The sequence below is a fragment of the Saccostrea echinata genome, unplaced genomic scaffold (genome assembly GCF_033153115.1).
Source record: "Saccostrea echinata isolate AGI-Se365-2 ecotype Australia unplaced genomic scaffold, CSIRO_AGI_Sech_v1 ptg000047l, whole genome shotgun sequence".
Classification (NCBI taxonomy): domain Eukaryota; kingdom Metazoa; phylum Mollusca; class Bivalvia; order Ostreida; family Ostreidae; genus Saccostrea; species Saccostrea echinata.
The window spans coordinates 6639321-6658443 of NW_026889796.1; the positions used below are offsets into that span (position 1 = coordinate 6639321).

The following is a 19123-nucleotide window of genomic DNA, read 5'->3' on the forward strand; positions in this document are numbered from 1 at the left end:
GCAAGTTTGGTCCAGGTAGGGCTTATAGTTACTTGGGAATGGGACTTGCTCCTAAAACTTTAACCGGGACGCCGACGCTAATGCCGACGCCAGGGGTATGGCATTAGCTCATCTCAACTTCGTCGAGCTGAGCTAAAAATTGTTTTGTTTTAATTTGAAGTGATTTATTTAATTTATAGTGGGTTCTTCTTCAATATTTTTTGTTGAACAAAAACTGTACACTTTTACTCATGTATACATGTACATTCATTTTAAATACCGGTATATTGCAGCAATGAAATGGAGCCAAGACCCATTTATATGAAAACAAGAAACATATATGCCCCAATTGTGGCAGGGATGAAAAAGATCAACTTTAAATTAAGAATGACTATTATGATAGTGAAAAATATGGATTATCTACTAGAAAGGGGCAACCAAAATACTAAGTTTGATCTTTATCAGGTGAAGGGTTCTCAAGATGTTCCTTTTGACCCTTGACATTTGACCTTGTGACCTACAAATAAAGAGGGGTCATTTACTCCATAGGGAGTACCAGTGTACCAAGTTTGATCTCTTTCAAGCAAAAGGTTCTCAAGATACATGTATTGAGCAGATATCTTTACCTCGTGACCTCAAAATCAATAGGGGTCATATACTCCTTAGGGGGTACCAGTGTACTGAGACTGAAAACAAGGAGCTATCAAAATATTGAGGAGACCATATTTTACTGTGTCCAGAGTAGTTTCAACTTGTGATCTCAAAATCAATAGAGGCTATCTACTCCTTAGGGAATACTGACTGGACTACACTTGGTTTACCAACAGACCAACTGCCAGTCAGGTGTAAACTTAGTATGTTCCCTTTTCTCAAAAGGGGGGAGGGGGGGTATGAAATTTTTTGTTCTTGTCCAATTTGCTAAATTTGAGTTAATTTTTCCTTTTTTTTTTTGTTCATCCATGGGCTTATTGATAATATTCACCAATGAACTTCAACTGTCCAGAGGACAAATGACTTTGTGATCTGTGTCATTTTTAGGGAAACTCAGTAACTCAAATCAACTATGTATATACTCACTTTAAATACTCAATGCATGCTTCAATTAAATATCAATGTTCTTTAGAAATGCTGATAAAATGTGTCATGAGTTATTCATATCAATTATAATCATCCAAATTTAAAAGTCAACAATCCCATTAAAGTGATTCATAATAACATATACAGTAAAACTTGTTGAATCCAGATGTTCAGTCCGGCGTGATACTTTAGTCCCTTGAATTTTCTTTATAATTTATGTTTAACAAGAATAGATATGGGTTACCCCATATCCAAGATATTCGACTTTTAATTTATTCGAATTTTCATTGTGCTCAGATGATTTCTAATAAAAAAACAAGTATTTACTGACAAAACGTCAGAGATACTCAAGCTGTAGAAAGTCATAATAAAAGTGCCATAAATATCCTAAAACGACAAAATATTTAGGCTACTGAGTTTCAACATCTTTTGTTGAATAAAATATGCATGTACTAGGAAACAAACTGCATGTTCATATATAACGTTAGATGTAGATGCATGTAGTGACTATCACAAAGTCGCTAAAAATAGTTTTAATTTCACATAGAACATAGACTAAATATAATTAATCGTATAATTTTAAAAATGTATTTAACACCTCGTTCATTTTCAGGAAAATTTAAACCAAATAGCATGTTACAGGCCTGTAGCAACGTTTTCAAAGTGAAGGGGGGGGGGGGGCTCCGAAAAAAATCCCGCGTACTATATTGGCCTGTGCTACATGTGTACCATCTAACTTTCCAATGATATAATCTTCTGTAAAAAAAAAAAAAAATTCAAATCAAGTTCAAGTCGTTATGGATTATCAAAGATAGCCCATTTTTTTTAAATAGCAAAACTATAGATCTATCAAGGATAGATTTTAATTTATTTTTTAATTTTGTGCCAAAAAAGTACTATCACCCATAGTATAGGCAGATGTTAAAGATGGTCAACATGTCACCTTTTAGAACGAATGAACTTGTAATCAATGAACTTGTCCAGAGATGCATTGACGGCCGTGGTTAAACGCAAAGGAAAGCGCGAGATCGGATGCGGCTATGGAGCATCACTGAATATTCCTTCGTCATAGGAAAGAATCCGACATTTAACACTTAATATAGATTTAGAATTTTGAAGATAAACTTAGTATATTTTCGTGTTTTTAAACTGAGTAGATCGATGACCTAGTCTCGTTTTAGATAACTCAGCCCCTCTAGCCCAATTTAGGGCTTGAGTAAAAAACCTGCACTTCTTATGAAACTGGTGTATAGTTCTAAACTTCTTCATTTCCGTAGCAAATACTGATACCCAGTCTACGTGATCTAAGCGTCTCTAGCGGTGCACACACCTGTGTTTGCAAGACCAAATAGCCTAGGTCTACACACGTGCGAAGATCCTTTCAGACGAGCTCGGAACATTACATTGCTTTGCCGAGAGGTTACGATTGCAGGTGTTTAACCATAATAACCATTCCGTTATTCATTGAAAGAGAGAAAAAAACACACAGTTAATGATTAACATATCCATTCAAAAGAAATTATAAGGCAATGAACGAACAATAATAATGACAGTAATATAACTGGTGAAAAGATTTATCATTATCAATCGAAGTATGACCTATATATTTTCGGGAAAAAGACTGAGGAGGCAGCGAGCGTAGGAATATGAAAACTTTTTATTTGCTTTTCCGGGGAAAAGATGATTTTCTTAAAATCTTTTTACGTTAATTTTGTTTTTTTTTTAACGTATTAAATATACATCATTATTCTTAACATTTGTTGTAATCTTGTATCTACTGATCATGAATGGAACTATTTTCGTCGGAGCAACTGTGTGAAGAGTACCTGACTTTAGTAATATATCTTGAATAGATAATATGCACTGATCGAATATATTAATAAATGTTGTTCAATCCGGATCTTGCCTATTCTGTAAACCGGCCGCTATTTAAAGAACTGCTCATAATTAGTACAAATTATCTCCTCTAATCCGGCCACTTATTTTCACCTGTGCCCGCTGGTCATTAGAGAAGTCTCGCGTGGGGTAATTATTGTCCCGTTATAATGATCTATCCTGTATCGACAGTTTAGATTTTAACAAACGTGATAAAAAAAATCATTAATGGCTCAAATAAGGAGAGGAAACTCGCAAAAGAATGAGTGATAGTGATGGTTGCGTGTAGCATGTCTGTAGAAAAATTTGGAGACTTATTCATGACCTCCTTTCTACTTTCGTTTTGCCTGCACGACGTGCAATTCGATTTACTTCCCTTTGTGTCGCTAGTTTACAACGACCATAGCGACAGAAGATTTTAGTTCAGTATTCATTACATGTACATGTATAACATTTGAAATTAACAAATACAATGTCTAAATATTCAAACATATTATTTTAAAAGAAAGAAATTAATTAGGAATCTGTCCCTAACAAAATAATATTTATAGCTACGATGTGGTTTTGGAGTGTACTAAGTATTTTTGATTTAACATTTAACGATTTTCAAATTTGATAAATGACCAAGAGATATTATATTTTGATACTGAATAAAAAACTTAAACAGAAATGAAAATTCTGAAGAACAAACAGAGTTCAAAACAAACGGAAATAGACGATTTTTTTCAAGTGAAACGTAAAAATTGACACATTTGATCAAGAATTTATTTACCACTCTTTGTTTATATCTATGTAATTTTTAACTTGCTATAACGGTTCAATTTTCTCTAATCCGGCCAAAAAATTTGGAACCACTGGTCGCCGGTTTAGACAAGTTTTACTGTATATATGATTATATATATATATACAGGTATACATGTACAATATTTTTAGTTCTGAACACCTGATATTTTATCCAATATTAGTGTCATTCTTCTTCCTTATGTGAAAGTGTAATCGGATATATTCATCAACATTCAGGAAGTAATGCACTGTACTATACTGTTTTGCTTTATCAGCATGTCTCTAATAAGATCAAAGGAAGTTGTTTATCTTAAACATTACATACAAGTATTTTTTTTTTTTTCATATAAAATTATTCTTACCTGTGTAAATAAAAATTTTTGGCAACGCCTTTTATTCTTTGCATATAAAATTTCACAATTTTAAGTTTCAAGCTTTAAAAGATGTGGACTTAGAGAACCAAAATTAAACATCTACGATAATTCAGCATTTGCTTAAGTGCAGGGGTGGGTTTGGCAGTACTCTACAACACCCGAGCTAAATAAAAGTTGCTTGTACATCATAACATGTAACAGGACAAAGGTAATAACCCTCCCTCTATAAAACACATTTGAAACATGGCATTTTATACATTTAAACACCTGTACTGAACTAAGCATTAATAAAGCCATTGCATTTCAAGTTTAGCCTGGATTTCACTTGTGATAGAGCAAGGAAAAGACTTAAATGTTGTAGGTAATCTGAGCCACCTAACCTGCCTAAGCATAAAATGTAGGTTAGATGCAGCATCAACAGCATCACCAGACAATGTATCTGCTGATGAATCATACATGCAGCATCATAAGCTAGAATACTGAATGCTGTCCTTAACTAGTCACTGAGTAGGAAAAGTAGGTCAAATGCACTCCTAAACTAAATGCCTGAAACTAGGCATCCACAGATGAATCATATGTGATTTTAACTTTAATTAGTTTGAATATCTGTGATAAATAAGAACAAAATTTTCCACATCTGTCAGTTCCATTGGCAAAACAAGTGCAAAATTGTGAACCAGTTTTATTGAAATACAACTGTAGGAGGAATAGCATTTGGAATATATTTCCTTTTATTATGTTTAGTAACTATGGCAACATTGTTCATTAAAATAAAAAATCAATATCTTGATGTAGTGTATAATTTGTATACTAGGTTTTAGTAAATAAAAACAATAAAAACCTTTAGAATGAATTATGCATCTTGATGATTTGTGTACTATTAAAATCAAACTCAGAAGAATGTAATGAAACTTATAATCATACTGCTAGATTTAGATGAACCAGAAGTCTTTGAAAGACTGTAGCTTTACTGGTGTGTACTTTTAATAAGAAAGATTTTAAATTTTTTTTACAGTCTACTTGTGTACTAAGTCTCATTGAAATTAGACCAAATTGTAGGAAGAGTGATGTAAAATTATCAGACTGTTTGAGGGCCGTTAGGGCCGGAAATAGTCTGATAATTTTACATATAGAATTGTATGAGGCATATATCTTACTTAAAACATTGCTATTTAAATGTCCAAAAGTTACCTGGAGGAGTCCGATAATTACACAATAGGAATTCAGGCTTCAATAGTTTTCTACCTGAAACCATCTAATAAGTAGACAAAAGAAAAGTTTTTTTTTTCTTTAGACAGTAAAATCAGTGAGTGAATTCGTTTGTTTCATTCATTTAATAACAGTTGTTTGGCTTAGCAGGAACTATGGACAGTGGTCAGGTGATGACGGATTTTTTTATGATTCGGAATATTATTTTTTGTTAAGTGCGTTTGATATTGATACAGATTCAGTGTTGGATGATATCTTCAAAATGCATTTAAAATAAAAACGTGGATTTTTTATCTAAACTTTTGATTGGATGATATAATGAAAACCTTGGGTTTTAAAAGCTTGGTCATTGGCGAACAAACCTCGTTCAATGAAGATATTCGCAGACTGGTTCTTTATCAGAAATGGATTTAAATTGGCTTATTCACAGTGCTGTATCGAAAACGCTTTGCAAAAAAAAAAAAAAAAAGAATGGAAAGTGCTACTTTTGAGGAAGGTTAAAACAGTTTCTTCTTGGATTTGCTATTTTTAACAACTTAATCTCCTCGCGTTCGCTTACCCTGAACTTTTTCTCCCTAACCTTTTTTTGGTTTCTGGACAAATTACACCTTGATTTCACCCTTGTTGTTGTTTTTTAACTACTGTCCGATTTTGTTATCACTGCCGTCCGATAATATATTATTGGACTGCTAATCATTATTATCGGACGACTACAGGTAAATTTTTAGACTGCAAGAACAAAGGCATGACGTCACAGCAATGTTTTAAGTAATGGACATATGCCGAATACTGTTCTATATGTAAAATTATCAGACTGTTTTCGGCCCGTTAGCAACATCATTTGTTGAAATGGAAAACAGAACAATACATAGAATTATGTATCTTATACTTTTTATCGTCTACTTGTGTACCAAATCTTTTCGAAATCAGACCAAAATTGTAGGAGGAGTAAGCATTTTGAAAGAATTTCAGAGTAATTTCTATTTTTAGTAACCATGGCAATACCATTTGTCAAAATTTATTACTTTTTTTTAAGTTCAAGAGGGATAACTCTGTCAAAAATCATTGAACCATGATTAAGTTCATATTTGACCTGTATTTTCTGGTAAAATACCTGCACATGCAATTTCAACCTTATACATGCATCCCTACTAAAATTAGAGAGCGGAAACTGAAAATTTATTTTTTTCTAATTTTGAGAGGGATAACTCTGTCAAAAATCATCGGACTATGACCAAATTCGAACTTGATCTATGTTATAATAATTCCTATGACGTATCCATATTTCAAATTTTAGTTGAATGTGTGCAACTGTTGCTGTCAGAGATAATGTACAGAAAGTCAATGATGATGGAATGAAAGAATGACAGAACAGGGTAACACTATATGCCCCTGGCCATTTTATGGTGGGGGGATAAAAATTTAAATCCCTGAGGGATTTCAAAGAAATTATCATTTTTAGAAACCATGGAAACACCTTTGACAAAATCAAAAAAGATAAAAAGAATTTTGTATATAAATAGAATCTATTTGTGCACAAAGTCTTGCTGATGTAGTAAGGGTAGCATTTTGAATTTCACAGAAATTTCTATATTTGTAACCAAGGCAACATCATTTGTCAAAATCAAAACAATAATCAGAATAATGTACCTTAGTACACTTGTATTCCAAATCTTTTTGAAATCAGACCAAAACTTTAGGGGGAAAAGTGTTCTGAAAGGATTACAAAGAAATTTATAATTTTAGAAACCATGGCAATATATTTTCTCAAAATCAAAAAATGATAAACAGAATTATGTATCTTTGTATAGTCTATTTGCGCACTGAGTCCCAGTGAAATCAAACCAAAACTGTACGAGGACTAGCACTTTGAAAGAATTTCAAAGAAATTTTTATTTTTAGTGACCATGGCAACAATCTTTGGTGAATTCTGAGAATGCTTATAATAAGAAAATTATGCAATTTGGTATAGTCTACTGGAATATAAAGTCTTATTAAAATCAAACTAAAACTGTTGGAGGAGTAGCATTCTGAAAATTTTTTTTATAGTTGGACAGACTAACAGACAGCTTCATCATGTTCATAATGCATAACCTCTTCTGGTCCCTGACCAAAACAGCTAAAAATGAAGTTTTTTCAAAGTGTGAAGTATTTTCAACACACGACCAACTAAGTCCCACCTAGGGGCCTGAAAGTCAATTTTGCTAGAGAGCTAGGTGTGTATTAAAATCATGGAAACGTTTACCATAAATCATGAGTAGAAAAGATTTTTTCAAATGTAATGTATATTGAATATATGACCAATATGTTACACATTAAAGTGACAGTACGGCGCATCTCATCAAAAAACTGACTAGATAAAATTTTCCGACAAGATTTGGAATTTTTTTACTACTCATAAATGTATAAACTTTCAGAAAATTACAACTTTTACAATTAAATAATTTGGATTATTTCATTAAAATTAATAGTTATTTATGGAACGTAAATATATACATCGCAACGTGTTCGGGGTTCCACATTCCATGCTATGCACGCATGTGTAGTTTTCATAAACAAAACAGCATGGTTAGAGAGGGAATCCCGGTAGGCCTGCTACATTGACCAAGTCGACCAAAAAGAAAAAGAAACAGAAAATAGAACTTGAAACCAGAAGTCTCTGATGAGACTGTAGCTCTACTGGTCTGTATAACAAAAGAAAAGTAGCACTTGGATTTGAAACATTGCAACATGCAACAATAAATAGAATTATGTATCTTAATGTAGTCTACTTTTGTGACAAGTTATATTGAAATCAAATGAAAACTAGGAGTAGTAGCGTTTTGAAAGTATTTCACGGAAATTTCTATTTTTAGTAACCATGACAACACCATTCACCCAAATTAAAAAAAAACAGAAATACATATTATGTATCGTAGTGTATTCTAACTGTGTGCCAAATTAGATTGAAATCAGACCAAAATTGTAGGAGGAGTAACGTTTTAAAGGAATTTCACAGAAATTTCTATTTTAAGTAACCATGGCAACACTGTTCATCGAATTCAAAAACCAATGCAATAAATTATGTATCTTAGTATAGTCTTCTTGTATGCCTAATTATATTAGAAGCAGACTTAAACTGTAGCAGGAGTAGTGTTTTAAAGGAATTTCACAGAAATTTCTATTTTTAGTAACCATGGCAACACCGTCCATTGAATTCAAAAACCGATGCAATAAATTATGTATCTTAGTGTAGTCTACTTGTGTGCCAAGTTATATTGAAATCGGACCAAAACTGTAGGAGGAGTAGCGTTTTAAAGGAATTTCACAGAAATTTCTATTTTTAGTAACCATGGCAACACCGTCCATCGAAATCAAAAACCGATGCAATAAATTATGTATCTTAGTGTAGTCTACTTGTGTGCCAAGTTATATTGAAATCGGACCAAAACTGTAGGAGGAGTAGCGTTTTAAAGGAATTTCACAGAAATTTCTATTTTTAGTAACCATGGCAACACCGTCCATCGAAATCAAAAACCGATGCACTAAATTATGTATCTTAGTGTAGTCTACTTGTGTGCCAAGTTATATTAAAATCGGACCAAAACTGTAGGAGGAGTAGCGTTTTAAAGGAATTTCACAGAAATTTCTATTTTTAGTAACCATGGCAACACCGTCCATCGAAATCAAAAACCGATGCACTAAATTATGTATCTTAGTGTAGTCTACTTGTGTGCCAAGTTATATTGAAATCGGACCAAAACTGTAGGAGGAGTAGCGTTTTAAAGGAATTTCACAGAAATTTCTATTTTTAGTAACCATGGCAACACCGTCCATAGAAATCAAAAACCGATGCACTAAATTATGTATCTTAGTGTAGTCTACTTGTGTGCCAAGTTATATTGAAATCGGACTAAAACTGTAGGAGGAGTAGCGTTTTGAAAAATTGTTTACAGACAGACAGACAGACGGACGGACGACGGACACCTTACTATCGCATAAGCTCTTCTGGTCTCTGACCAGTAGAGCTAAAAAGCAACTTTCATGACTAAAATTTAGTTTGGGGATTAATAAAATCGCTGGATAAGGAAGAAACGGGAACTCGGCGACACTCACGCAGGGCTCTCGAAGGTTCTATTCGACAGGTTTGTTGATACTTATCATTTCTCATTTTTCCGTCGCTTTCAAAGAAAAAAAATAGTGTAAACTCAACATTAAAAATACATCTTTGACTTAAAAACATTGTTGCCATTTGAAATGCTAATTTTTTTTAACTGTGCAGAAAAATATTTTGTTTGACGTTTGCCGCGATAACGTATGATTAGTTGGTTTTCCCTTTCTCGGACCCCAATACACAAAACGTAAACATTTGTACTTTTAATTCTGTTAAATTCGCCTGAATGCAGACTAAAATCTTTACGATTATTATTTTAGATTATTTTATCAGAAAGTTATGATAATTTGTGTTTTTGAAAATTGCTTTCACCTAATATTCATTATAACTGTAAACTCTACAGTGTAGGCACGTGCCGTTTTAGAATTCACATGGTACAAATAAACAGATCTAAGATTGCTCCAGTTCGTACGACCCTTGATTTTCCGGCAGATTCTAATTACGTTAATTTTGTTTGAGTAGAGAATATTTCTGTTTCTCAAACTGCTTACATCAACTTTATACCTTATTTCTTAATGACATATTGGGTAAATTTGGATGAAATAGCACACATTTTGCAGCCGTACTGTCGCTTTAAGGACTAATCCATGGACCCAGGGACTGTGAATTTCACATTCTTGGAAAAAGGTTGTCAGTGATTATGCAAATATTTTGCCTGCAGGCTGCTAAAAAAAAAGACCAGCAGTCTGACATGTCTAAGAGTTAAAATTGTGTTTTCAAGTTAGGTATTTTGAACTGATTAATATCAACTCAGTCATTTTTAATCATCCATTAGTTTAAGTAACATTACTATAATATTAAAAAAAAAAAACAAACTTAGGTTATCAAAGATTACAAAGCTCATCTCCACAAATGTTATCTTTAAGTAAGACAAAGTCCAACACTAAGGCCATTCCAAGTTTTTTCTATGCTTAGCGTCCGCGTGCGCCTTGCTTTTCGACACCCCATTTCAGAAAACACAAACAAAATCAGGAGTCCTAAAATTGATTATTTTGGTCAAAATCTCGGAAATTTGTCAAGTTCTTTAAATATTTCTCTCTAGTACTGTAAATGTGGAAGTTTTGACAACGTGCTAATTTTGACTATATTGACAATTTTTCTTTTCTCGTCAAAATTTCCACTCGTCAAACTTCAGATCATATATATATAGCGTAACAACAGACATTGACCGTTGTACAACTTCACCGCTTAATTTTCTTGGCTTCCCCTACTAAACCTAGATCAAAGTTGCTGTTTATTTTTTTGTAAATAGTTATGAAAACATATACACTGTAATTACAGTTTTAAAAACCATTGAGTATGTCATATACTATTATTACCCACAGTCACAACATTCTAACTTTGCATATTTATCACGCCATGTTTGACCTACTTTGTCACCTCAGGCAATCTGTCTCGTATAATGAAAACAAAATACAAAAAGAACAATTAATTCAATCAAATCTTACACACTGTAGATGTTTTTTACAAGCAAAATTAAATTTTATTGATGAGAACGCTTGTAAATGAGTTCCCGAGAAAGCCGCGGTCCAATGCTTATAACATTGTGAACTTCAAGGACCAATTTCGCATAGAACGGCTTAATTGTAGACATTCTCAAGTCAACTAAGCCAATGTTTCAATCAAGTTTTTGGTCCTCTAGTTTCTGGCGAACTTAACTCTGAGTACCAGTTTTGAAACTTTTTGAGGTGTTCTTTGTATTCATTTTTGTTTTAATCTTGTGAAATCAAAGATACCTAACTCTTGATTCAATATTTCGTCAAAATTAACACTCGTCAATTTTCGTAAAGAAAAAATCGTCAATTTTTCAACTCGTCAAAATAACCACGTTTACAGTATGTCATATTACAGACCCTAAAACGTGCTACTACACCACTTGCACGGTTTGGTTCGTTTCGCTTTGTGTACGGTACGGTACGCTTGTTGCACGGAACGGTACGCTTTGTGAACGGTACGGTTCGCTTTGTGCACGGTACGGTACGCTTCTTGCACGGTACGGTTCGTTTTGTGTACGGTACGGTTCGCTTTGTGCACGGTACGGTACGCTTCTTGCACGGAACGGTTCGTTTTGTGAACGGTACGCTTTGGTGAACGGTATGTAAATTAAGTGGGCGGAGCCTTTACACTTTAGTCTATGATTGGTTAATTAATAAAGTCGTTTATTTCTTTATTATAATCTCTTTATTTTTTTTTTTTTTTTTTTTTTTTTTTTTTTTTTTTTTTTTTTTACAGCTGTATTTTCGTTATTACATGTAACTAGTCGTCTTATTAACTTATCTTTTTTTTTAATTTACTTTCAATATTCAAAATAATTTTAGTTGTCTATTTATTATTTTGTTTTGTACACCATTGCCTTATGGTTCAATAACGTGGAAATAAATCAAACATATCAACAAACACTGTATAACAAGGATGAAAAAAAACCCATTTTGGTTGCGTCGCCATAAAGGCCTTTCTGTATTTTTTTTTAAAAGAATCAGCGTACATATTTTTTTTTCTTTTAATTTTCCTAATTGAATACAACTATTATTTTAAATATTCACTTATCACACTTTTAAACAAATGAGTTTGATTTTATAAATCCCTCATGCTTTCATTTCGTCTACCATTCTTTTTATGTTCTTGTCACTGTTGCTTCATTAAAACAAACAAACAAACAAACAAAAACAAAACAAAAACATTTTTTCTCTTAACCAAATGATCAAACAAACAATAGAAAAAAGTCATTATTTTCATTTTTATTTATGAGGAATTATATATATATATATATATATATTTTACATAGATTCCTTAGGTTTTTTGCTCACTAGGAAAAATACATTGAAAAGTAGAAGCGCACACACTTAGTGCAAAATATTACTTTATTTTTTGTGCGCGTAATTGGCTGCAAAGACAGATTTCCGAACTAAATAATATGTCAAAATGTTATAAATAGATAGTCTGTTTTCAATTACCTAGAAAATAAATAATATGCAGTCCTCAAAAACTTTGAAATGAATAATTTGCCCATGCCGGGTGCTACCCCCCCCCCCCCCCCCTTGTTTCCTTGTCAAACTCAAACTTTTTTTTTATTGAAGTTCTAGAGGAAAAGCTGACTGCACATGAAATTCTGTTTATCTGCAGATTAAAATGTTTCATTGTTGTAGATTTACTGTTTAAGACAGCAACTGTTGATACACGTGTGAATGTAGGCATATCTGGACTAACGGGATTAGATACGGTTCAATATACACAGCTTAAGTTTTTACCTGTCCACGTGTCAAAATTTCAAATGTTTTAAAGTAAATAACGAAAGTATAGAAAGACGTCAGTCTAGATAACGAGACCATGGCAAGAAATGCACAGTGTTTCTTTAAAAAAACTTGGATGAACATGCATGCACGGACTACGCATAAAAAAAAGATTAAACTGGGCTTTGTGTATAAATTCTATTGAATTAGTGAAATGGGAAAATGCTTTGAATAAAAATTAATTCTGACATATATCTAGATTTGTTTTTTTTTAATTACGTGTATTAAACTGAAAATTCCATGCGAAAATGTGGCGATCGAACATTTTGACAGAATGTTGTATTGGCGATAACATCTTGGGTAGATCAGAGGAGTGTAAACCAACACATATGATTTATACATACATCGCTTTTATTTATTTTTTTTTTCTAGTGATTTTGACATGTTCGCTTTTAAAATTGACAATTTAGTTCGTAATTTTTTTTAAAATTATTTTTGTTGCTAAATCTGTAATCATTTCTCCCTAAAACTATTACTTACATGAATAGAAAATGATTTTAAGGGCTTGATTTCGGAAAATAGCACAGGATCCTAATACATTTTGCAATGTGTCTTGGTTTCCGAGAACGTTCATAGAGACAAGAATAGGGTAGATAAAAGCTATAGAAATAAACGATAAAGTATTTAATTCACTTTTATTTATTATAAATTGTACACGAAAATATGACGATGCTGCATTTAACATGAACAAAATGTTAGTCAAGCACAACCCGATCATGCATAGCGAATTAGGAATCCCCTCACACTCTGTCGAGTTGTTTTGAAGTCGTAACTAGTTTTGAGTAGTTTCCTTATATTAACAGATGTAAGTCCAGATGCATGGTACTTAACAATAATATTTTGAATCCCTAGGGTTATTTTCCGTCCTTCTTTTACGGGCGCTGCATCGAAAGAAATAAAAGAAAATTACTTACTGTATTTGGTCATTCGGAATGCTTTCGGGGCGTGGCTTGCATAATTATTTCAAAAATTATTCATGAACGGTACGGTTCGCTTTGTGCACGGTTCGGTACGCTTCTTGTACGGTACGGTTCGTTTTGTGTACGGTACGGTTCGCTTTGTGCACGGTACGGTACGCTTCTAGCACGGTACGGTTCGTTTTGTGTACGGTACGGTTCGCTTTGTGCACGGTACGGTTCGCTTTGTGCACGGTACGGTACGCTTCTTGCACGGAACGGTACGGTTCGTTTCTGAGGTGTAGTAGCACGTTTTAGGGTCTGTATGTATATTTTAAGCATTTAAGGGGGCCAACTGGGGTTTTCATTGCACAATACTTCACGCAGCATAGTAAAATAAAGCGTATTTACTCTTTTAAAGCAACTAGTTTTACATAATTAACCAGAAGTCTCTGATGAGACTGTAGCTCTACTGGTCTGTTTGTATAACAAAAGAAAAGTAGCACTTGGATTTGAAACATTGCAACATGCAACAATAATTAGAATTATGTATCTTAATGTAGTCTACTTCTGTGCCAAGTTATATTGAAATCAAATGAAAACTGTAGGAGGAGTAGCGTTTTGAAAGTATTTCACGGAAATTTCTATTTTTAGTAACCATGACCATTCACTCAAATAAAAAATCAGAAATACATATTATGTATCGTAGTGTATTCTAACTGTGTGTCAAATTAGATTGAAATCAGACCAAAATTGTAGGAGGAGTAACGTTTAATGGGAATTTCACAAAAATTTCTATTTTAAGTAACCATGGCAACACTGTTCATCGAATTCAAAAACCAATGCAATAAATTATATATCTTAGTATAGTCTTCTTGTATGCCTAATTATATTAGAAGTAGACTAAAACTGAAGCAGGAGTAGTCTTTTAAAGGAATTTCACAGAAATTTCTATTTTTAGTAACCATGGCAACACTGTCCATTGAATTCAAAAACCGATGCAATAAATTATGTATCTTAGTGTAGTCTACTTGTGTGCCAAGTAATACTGAAATCGGACCAAAACTGTAGGAGGAGTAGCGTTTTAAAGGAATTTCACAGAAATTTCTATTTTTAGTAACCATGGCAACACCGTCCATCGAAATCAAAAACCGATGCACTAAATTATGTATCTTAGTGTTGTCTACTTGTAAGCCAAGTTATATTGAAATCGGACCAAAACTGAAGGAGGAGTAGCGTTTTAAAGGAATTTCACAGAAATTTCTATTTTTAGTAACCATGGCAACACCGTCCATCAAAATCAAAAACCGATGCACTAAATTATGTATCTTAGTGTAGTCTACTTGTGTGCCAAGTTATATTGAAATCGGACCAAAACTGTAGGAGGAGTAGCGTTTTAAAGGAATTTCACAGAAATTTCTATTTTTAGTATCCATGGCAACACCGTCCATCGAAATCAAAAACCGATGCACTAAATTATGTATCTTAGTGTAGTCTACTTGTGTGCCAAGTTATATTGAAATCGGACCAAAACTGTAGGAGGAGTAGCGTTTTAAAGGAATTTCACAGAAATTTCTATTTTTAGTAACCATGGCAACACCGTCCATCGAAATCAAAAACCGATGCACTAAATTATGTATCTTAGTATAGTCTACTTGTGTGCCAAGTTATATTGAAATCGGACCAAAACTGTAGGAGGAGTAGCGTTTTGAAAAATTGTTTACAGACAGACGGACAGACAGACAGACAGACGGACGGACGACGGACACCTTACTATCGCATAAGCTCTTCTGGTCTCTGACCAGTAGAGCTAATAAAAAATAACAAATTTAGGAAATATGAGGTCAAAAAATCTACTTAAGTTTTTAATTAACTGATTTTTTTAACGATTTTTCAAATGATGGGTAGAAAGACGTCGTAATAGTGTGTTTTTGACATTATGAATAACCAAAGTTCTTTAAGCGGGGTCATTAATTATGCCATAAAATAAAAAGTATAAAATGTATGCTCTTGCAATTTTAAACATAGGAAATTGCGAATATAGCAATCATTGTTACTATTTTTTATGTAAATCTGTGGTATCTGTCATGTTTTGTTTTACTCCATAAAAACAGGAAAATATGAATTTTGACATTTTGAGATGCCCCTTCTGGAAACCAGACGGTAGAATTTTGTGTTTCTTGCACAAAATGTACAATATAGTATTACCCATCAAATAATAAAATTTGAGCAAAAACTCTATAGTAGTATTTGTATAATTTGCTCCGAAGTGCGAAAAAATGGTATTTTCCTATATAATCCTATAGTAAATGTACCCATATTTTGAGTCGGTCCCTGAAAAATAACCAGACGGTAGATTTTCACTAAACTTGGCATGTATACTGAAGTCAATGTAAGGTATATAGGGTATAAAACTAAAGAGTTTCTCTATAGTAGTTTTTACACAATAAAACCCCAGTCGGCTCCCTTAAGTATTGATTTTAAAAAACAAAAGATATTTCTAGGAGAAAAATAGATTCATAAAATCAAATTCTTTGAATGATGTCATTTTTATTACTGTAAAGTCTCTGTTTTGTTTTTTGGCCTGTGGGGTTTTTTTTGCGAATAGGTAGGTAGGTTTTTGAAAGATTGGTGGACGCTAAACAGAGAAAAAACTTGGAATGGCCTAAAGTACTGTGCATCATATTAGATGCAACATATATGTAATTTTGGTCTGATCCCTAGATGCAACATATATGTAATTTTGGTCTGATAGGACTTGCAGTTACTTCAGAATGGACTTACTCATTATCTAGAAAATATAAGTCAAATCAAGTTTGAGTGTTTATCCCTTATTGCATCATCCATGCAAGTTAGTCTAGGCAGATCTTGAAGATACATTATATATATATATATATATATATATATATATATATATATATATATATATATATATATATATACATTATATATATATATATATATATATATATATGCAATCTTGCTTTTTAAAACCATATTTCTAAGCAGACTTAAATGTACAATATGTCAAACAGACACATTTCAGAGGGAGTCATTTTTCAGCCTGATTATGTATGGGCAGAACTGTCCCATGATACTAAGATGAATAATATCTATATAAATCAAACCCGGAACCTCAAAAATTTGCAATGTGATCTTATCAAGGTAAAATCTAGTCAAAAAGAAAGTAGACAGTGAAAATCATTATTGTTCCTGGTTGTTTACTTTTAATGTCTTCCCATGGGTGCTCTGCACAATTTGACATATATATCTGAAACTACAACTTTGCAATTCAAGTTTCACAATAGAAAATCTTTTTCTTTTCTTATATATATGCAGAAGCTCAAAGCCAAAAACAAGATTTGATTGCTCAAAACATGATTTATTATAGTAATTCTTATTTTTTCAAGTTAATACAACCAATTGAACTAAGTTATTCCTGAAGACCAAAACTTTTCTTTGACCTCTTCAACACCGCCCCACTTTTCTCTCTCCATCTTCCCTTTTTAGTGTTTTTTTTCATAAAAAGCTGACAGAGAACACATGACTGAATTTACATGAAGGATCTATTGATTTCTTGAGGTTGCTGTCCTTTCATGATACATCACAGGTGTTTACTGGCTTAAATATTTCCATCAACAGGTGACTTTAAAGGAGGCAGAACTGCATCTATCAATCAAGACCCAGAATCATGGCAAAACTCCATCTCCCTCACTAATCCTCATATTTCTATAGATCCACTGGATTAATGACCTCATTACAAAGCAGTCCCATAAAAAAATCCTTTCTTTGTGAAGAAAAAGACAGACATGTGATCATCTGTCATACTCTTACTTTAAGCTTACAAGAACAAAGGATATATGTATATATATGACTTACCTATGTAAAGTGCAACTAAAATAATTTGTTTTGAAAATTTTACTCACAGCACAAATTTAATTAGCACTGCCCATCCCTCATCAAAACATTAAAAATTCCAAAGATTTCCTTTCTGTTACTGTCAGACATTACCCTGATTGTAGGATATTGACTTCCTTGTTTAACTTACCATCATGTTGTTCCAGAGCCTTCAATTTGTGACATAATTCCTCTACAAGATTCTCTATACCATTGTCCTAGAGAAAAAAAAAGAACACATGATCAATACATAATAACTATGAAAATTCCCATACATATAATTGCCTCAGCTGGCTGAACAAGGTACACACAAGACATACACCCTCATACCTTCAAAAGAGTTATGTCCCCTTATTGGCAATATTTTAGGATAATGAATTAGAGGGGATTCACTCTCATGTTTGATACACCTAGCTAAATGTGTTATTTTTTCCCCTCTCTGAAGTCAACAATGGACTCATTGGCCTAGAGCCAATTTCTTGTGTAGTGTATGAACAGAAAACATTGGGAATCCCTACACTGGAGTGGTTATAATTAAGCATATTGAACATGTTGAAGTTGGTATTCACAACAATTTTGCATGATTGGAAGGAATCTTATAATGAATATACTTTAAAGTTGACAACATCAGGGGTTCAGCAAGTTGTCTGAGACTATAAGGCCATTGCTCCACAACTATGCTGATTAATTCCGTGCATTTTTTACATATGACCTGAGAAGGTCGAGGTTAAATTCTTTCCTCTCCACCTTGGTGTCTTAGTAAGTACTGGCAGGCAGACACATGCTTAAGCATGTGATACATGGGTGGATCCTAGATTTTCTTACAAGAAAGGGAACAGGATTTTGAACTTTAAATATTGATAATAGTCTTTCAATTCAAATTTTCCATCTTTAATGTTTGGGGCCAGACAACATAATACAATTGACTTCCATTCCCTCACCACTGATTCAAAAATGAACCTCAATATTCATCACATGACAAAGCTTCCACATATGTCACTTCTAACCAACTGCTTCTAAAAAATAAATTTTTCAAACAACCCAGCCCTATTTTCTCTTTTTTCTTGTTTAATATCCTCCTTTGGAAGCAGATGTGGCCATTCATTTTCAAGAAATCCCATCCAATATTCCCTATGACTAAAGAAGATTTGATTCAAGTTAAGTTGAAGCTCTCCTTATGGTTTTTATAAAACAGATATATATGTCAAAATATCTATGCATTTCACACACATTCACATTTGACAATGACAAACACAAACACCAACTCACTGATATGTAATCTTAATAATTTACCTGACCTAATCATACCATGCAGTCCTCTTTCACAAAATGACTATTGCTAAATTCAAATGGATTTTGTACTTCATATGAAAATCCTGTTTATCTTGCAAATTCTTATAGATTTATGGCTAACATTATTACAGATGTTTATGTATATGTAACGGTACAACTGCATACATATATTCTGTGCAGTAACAATAGGGTACCATTCTTGACCCAATATTAAATGCCAGCAAGACCAGGGGCACTTCGAAATTGTGGGGCTTTTATCCTCTTTTATCGGATTCTCTAAGACATGTGTGGGTTATG

At 33.0% G+C, this 19123-nt stretch overlaps 1 protein-coding gene across 1 annotated transcript in view; it reads right to left on the reverse strand.

The window, feature by feature from the left end:
• LOC133202406 (uncharacterized) overlaps positions 1-19123 on the reverse strand; it is a 44026-nt gene that overhangs the window by 11430 nt on the left and 13473 nt on the right. Inside the window, exon 3 of the mRNA XM_061338224.1 lies at positions 17685-17751. Coding sequence (XP_061194208.1) covers positions 17685-17751 — 67 coding nt within the window. The remainder of the gene's footprint in view (positions 1-17684; positions 17752-19123) is intronic.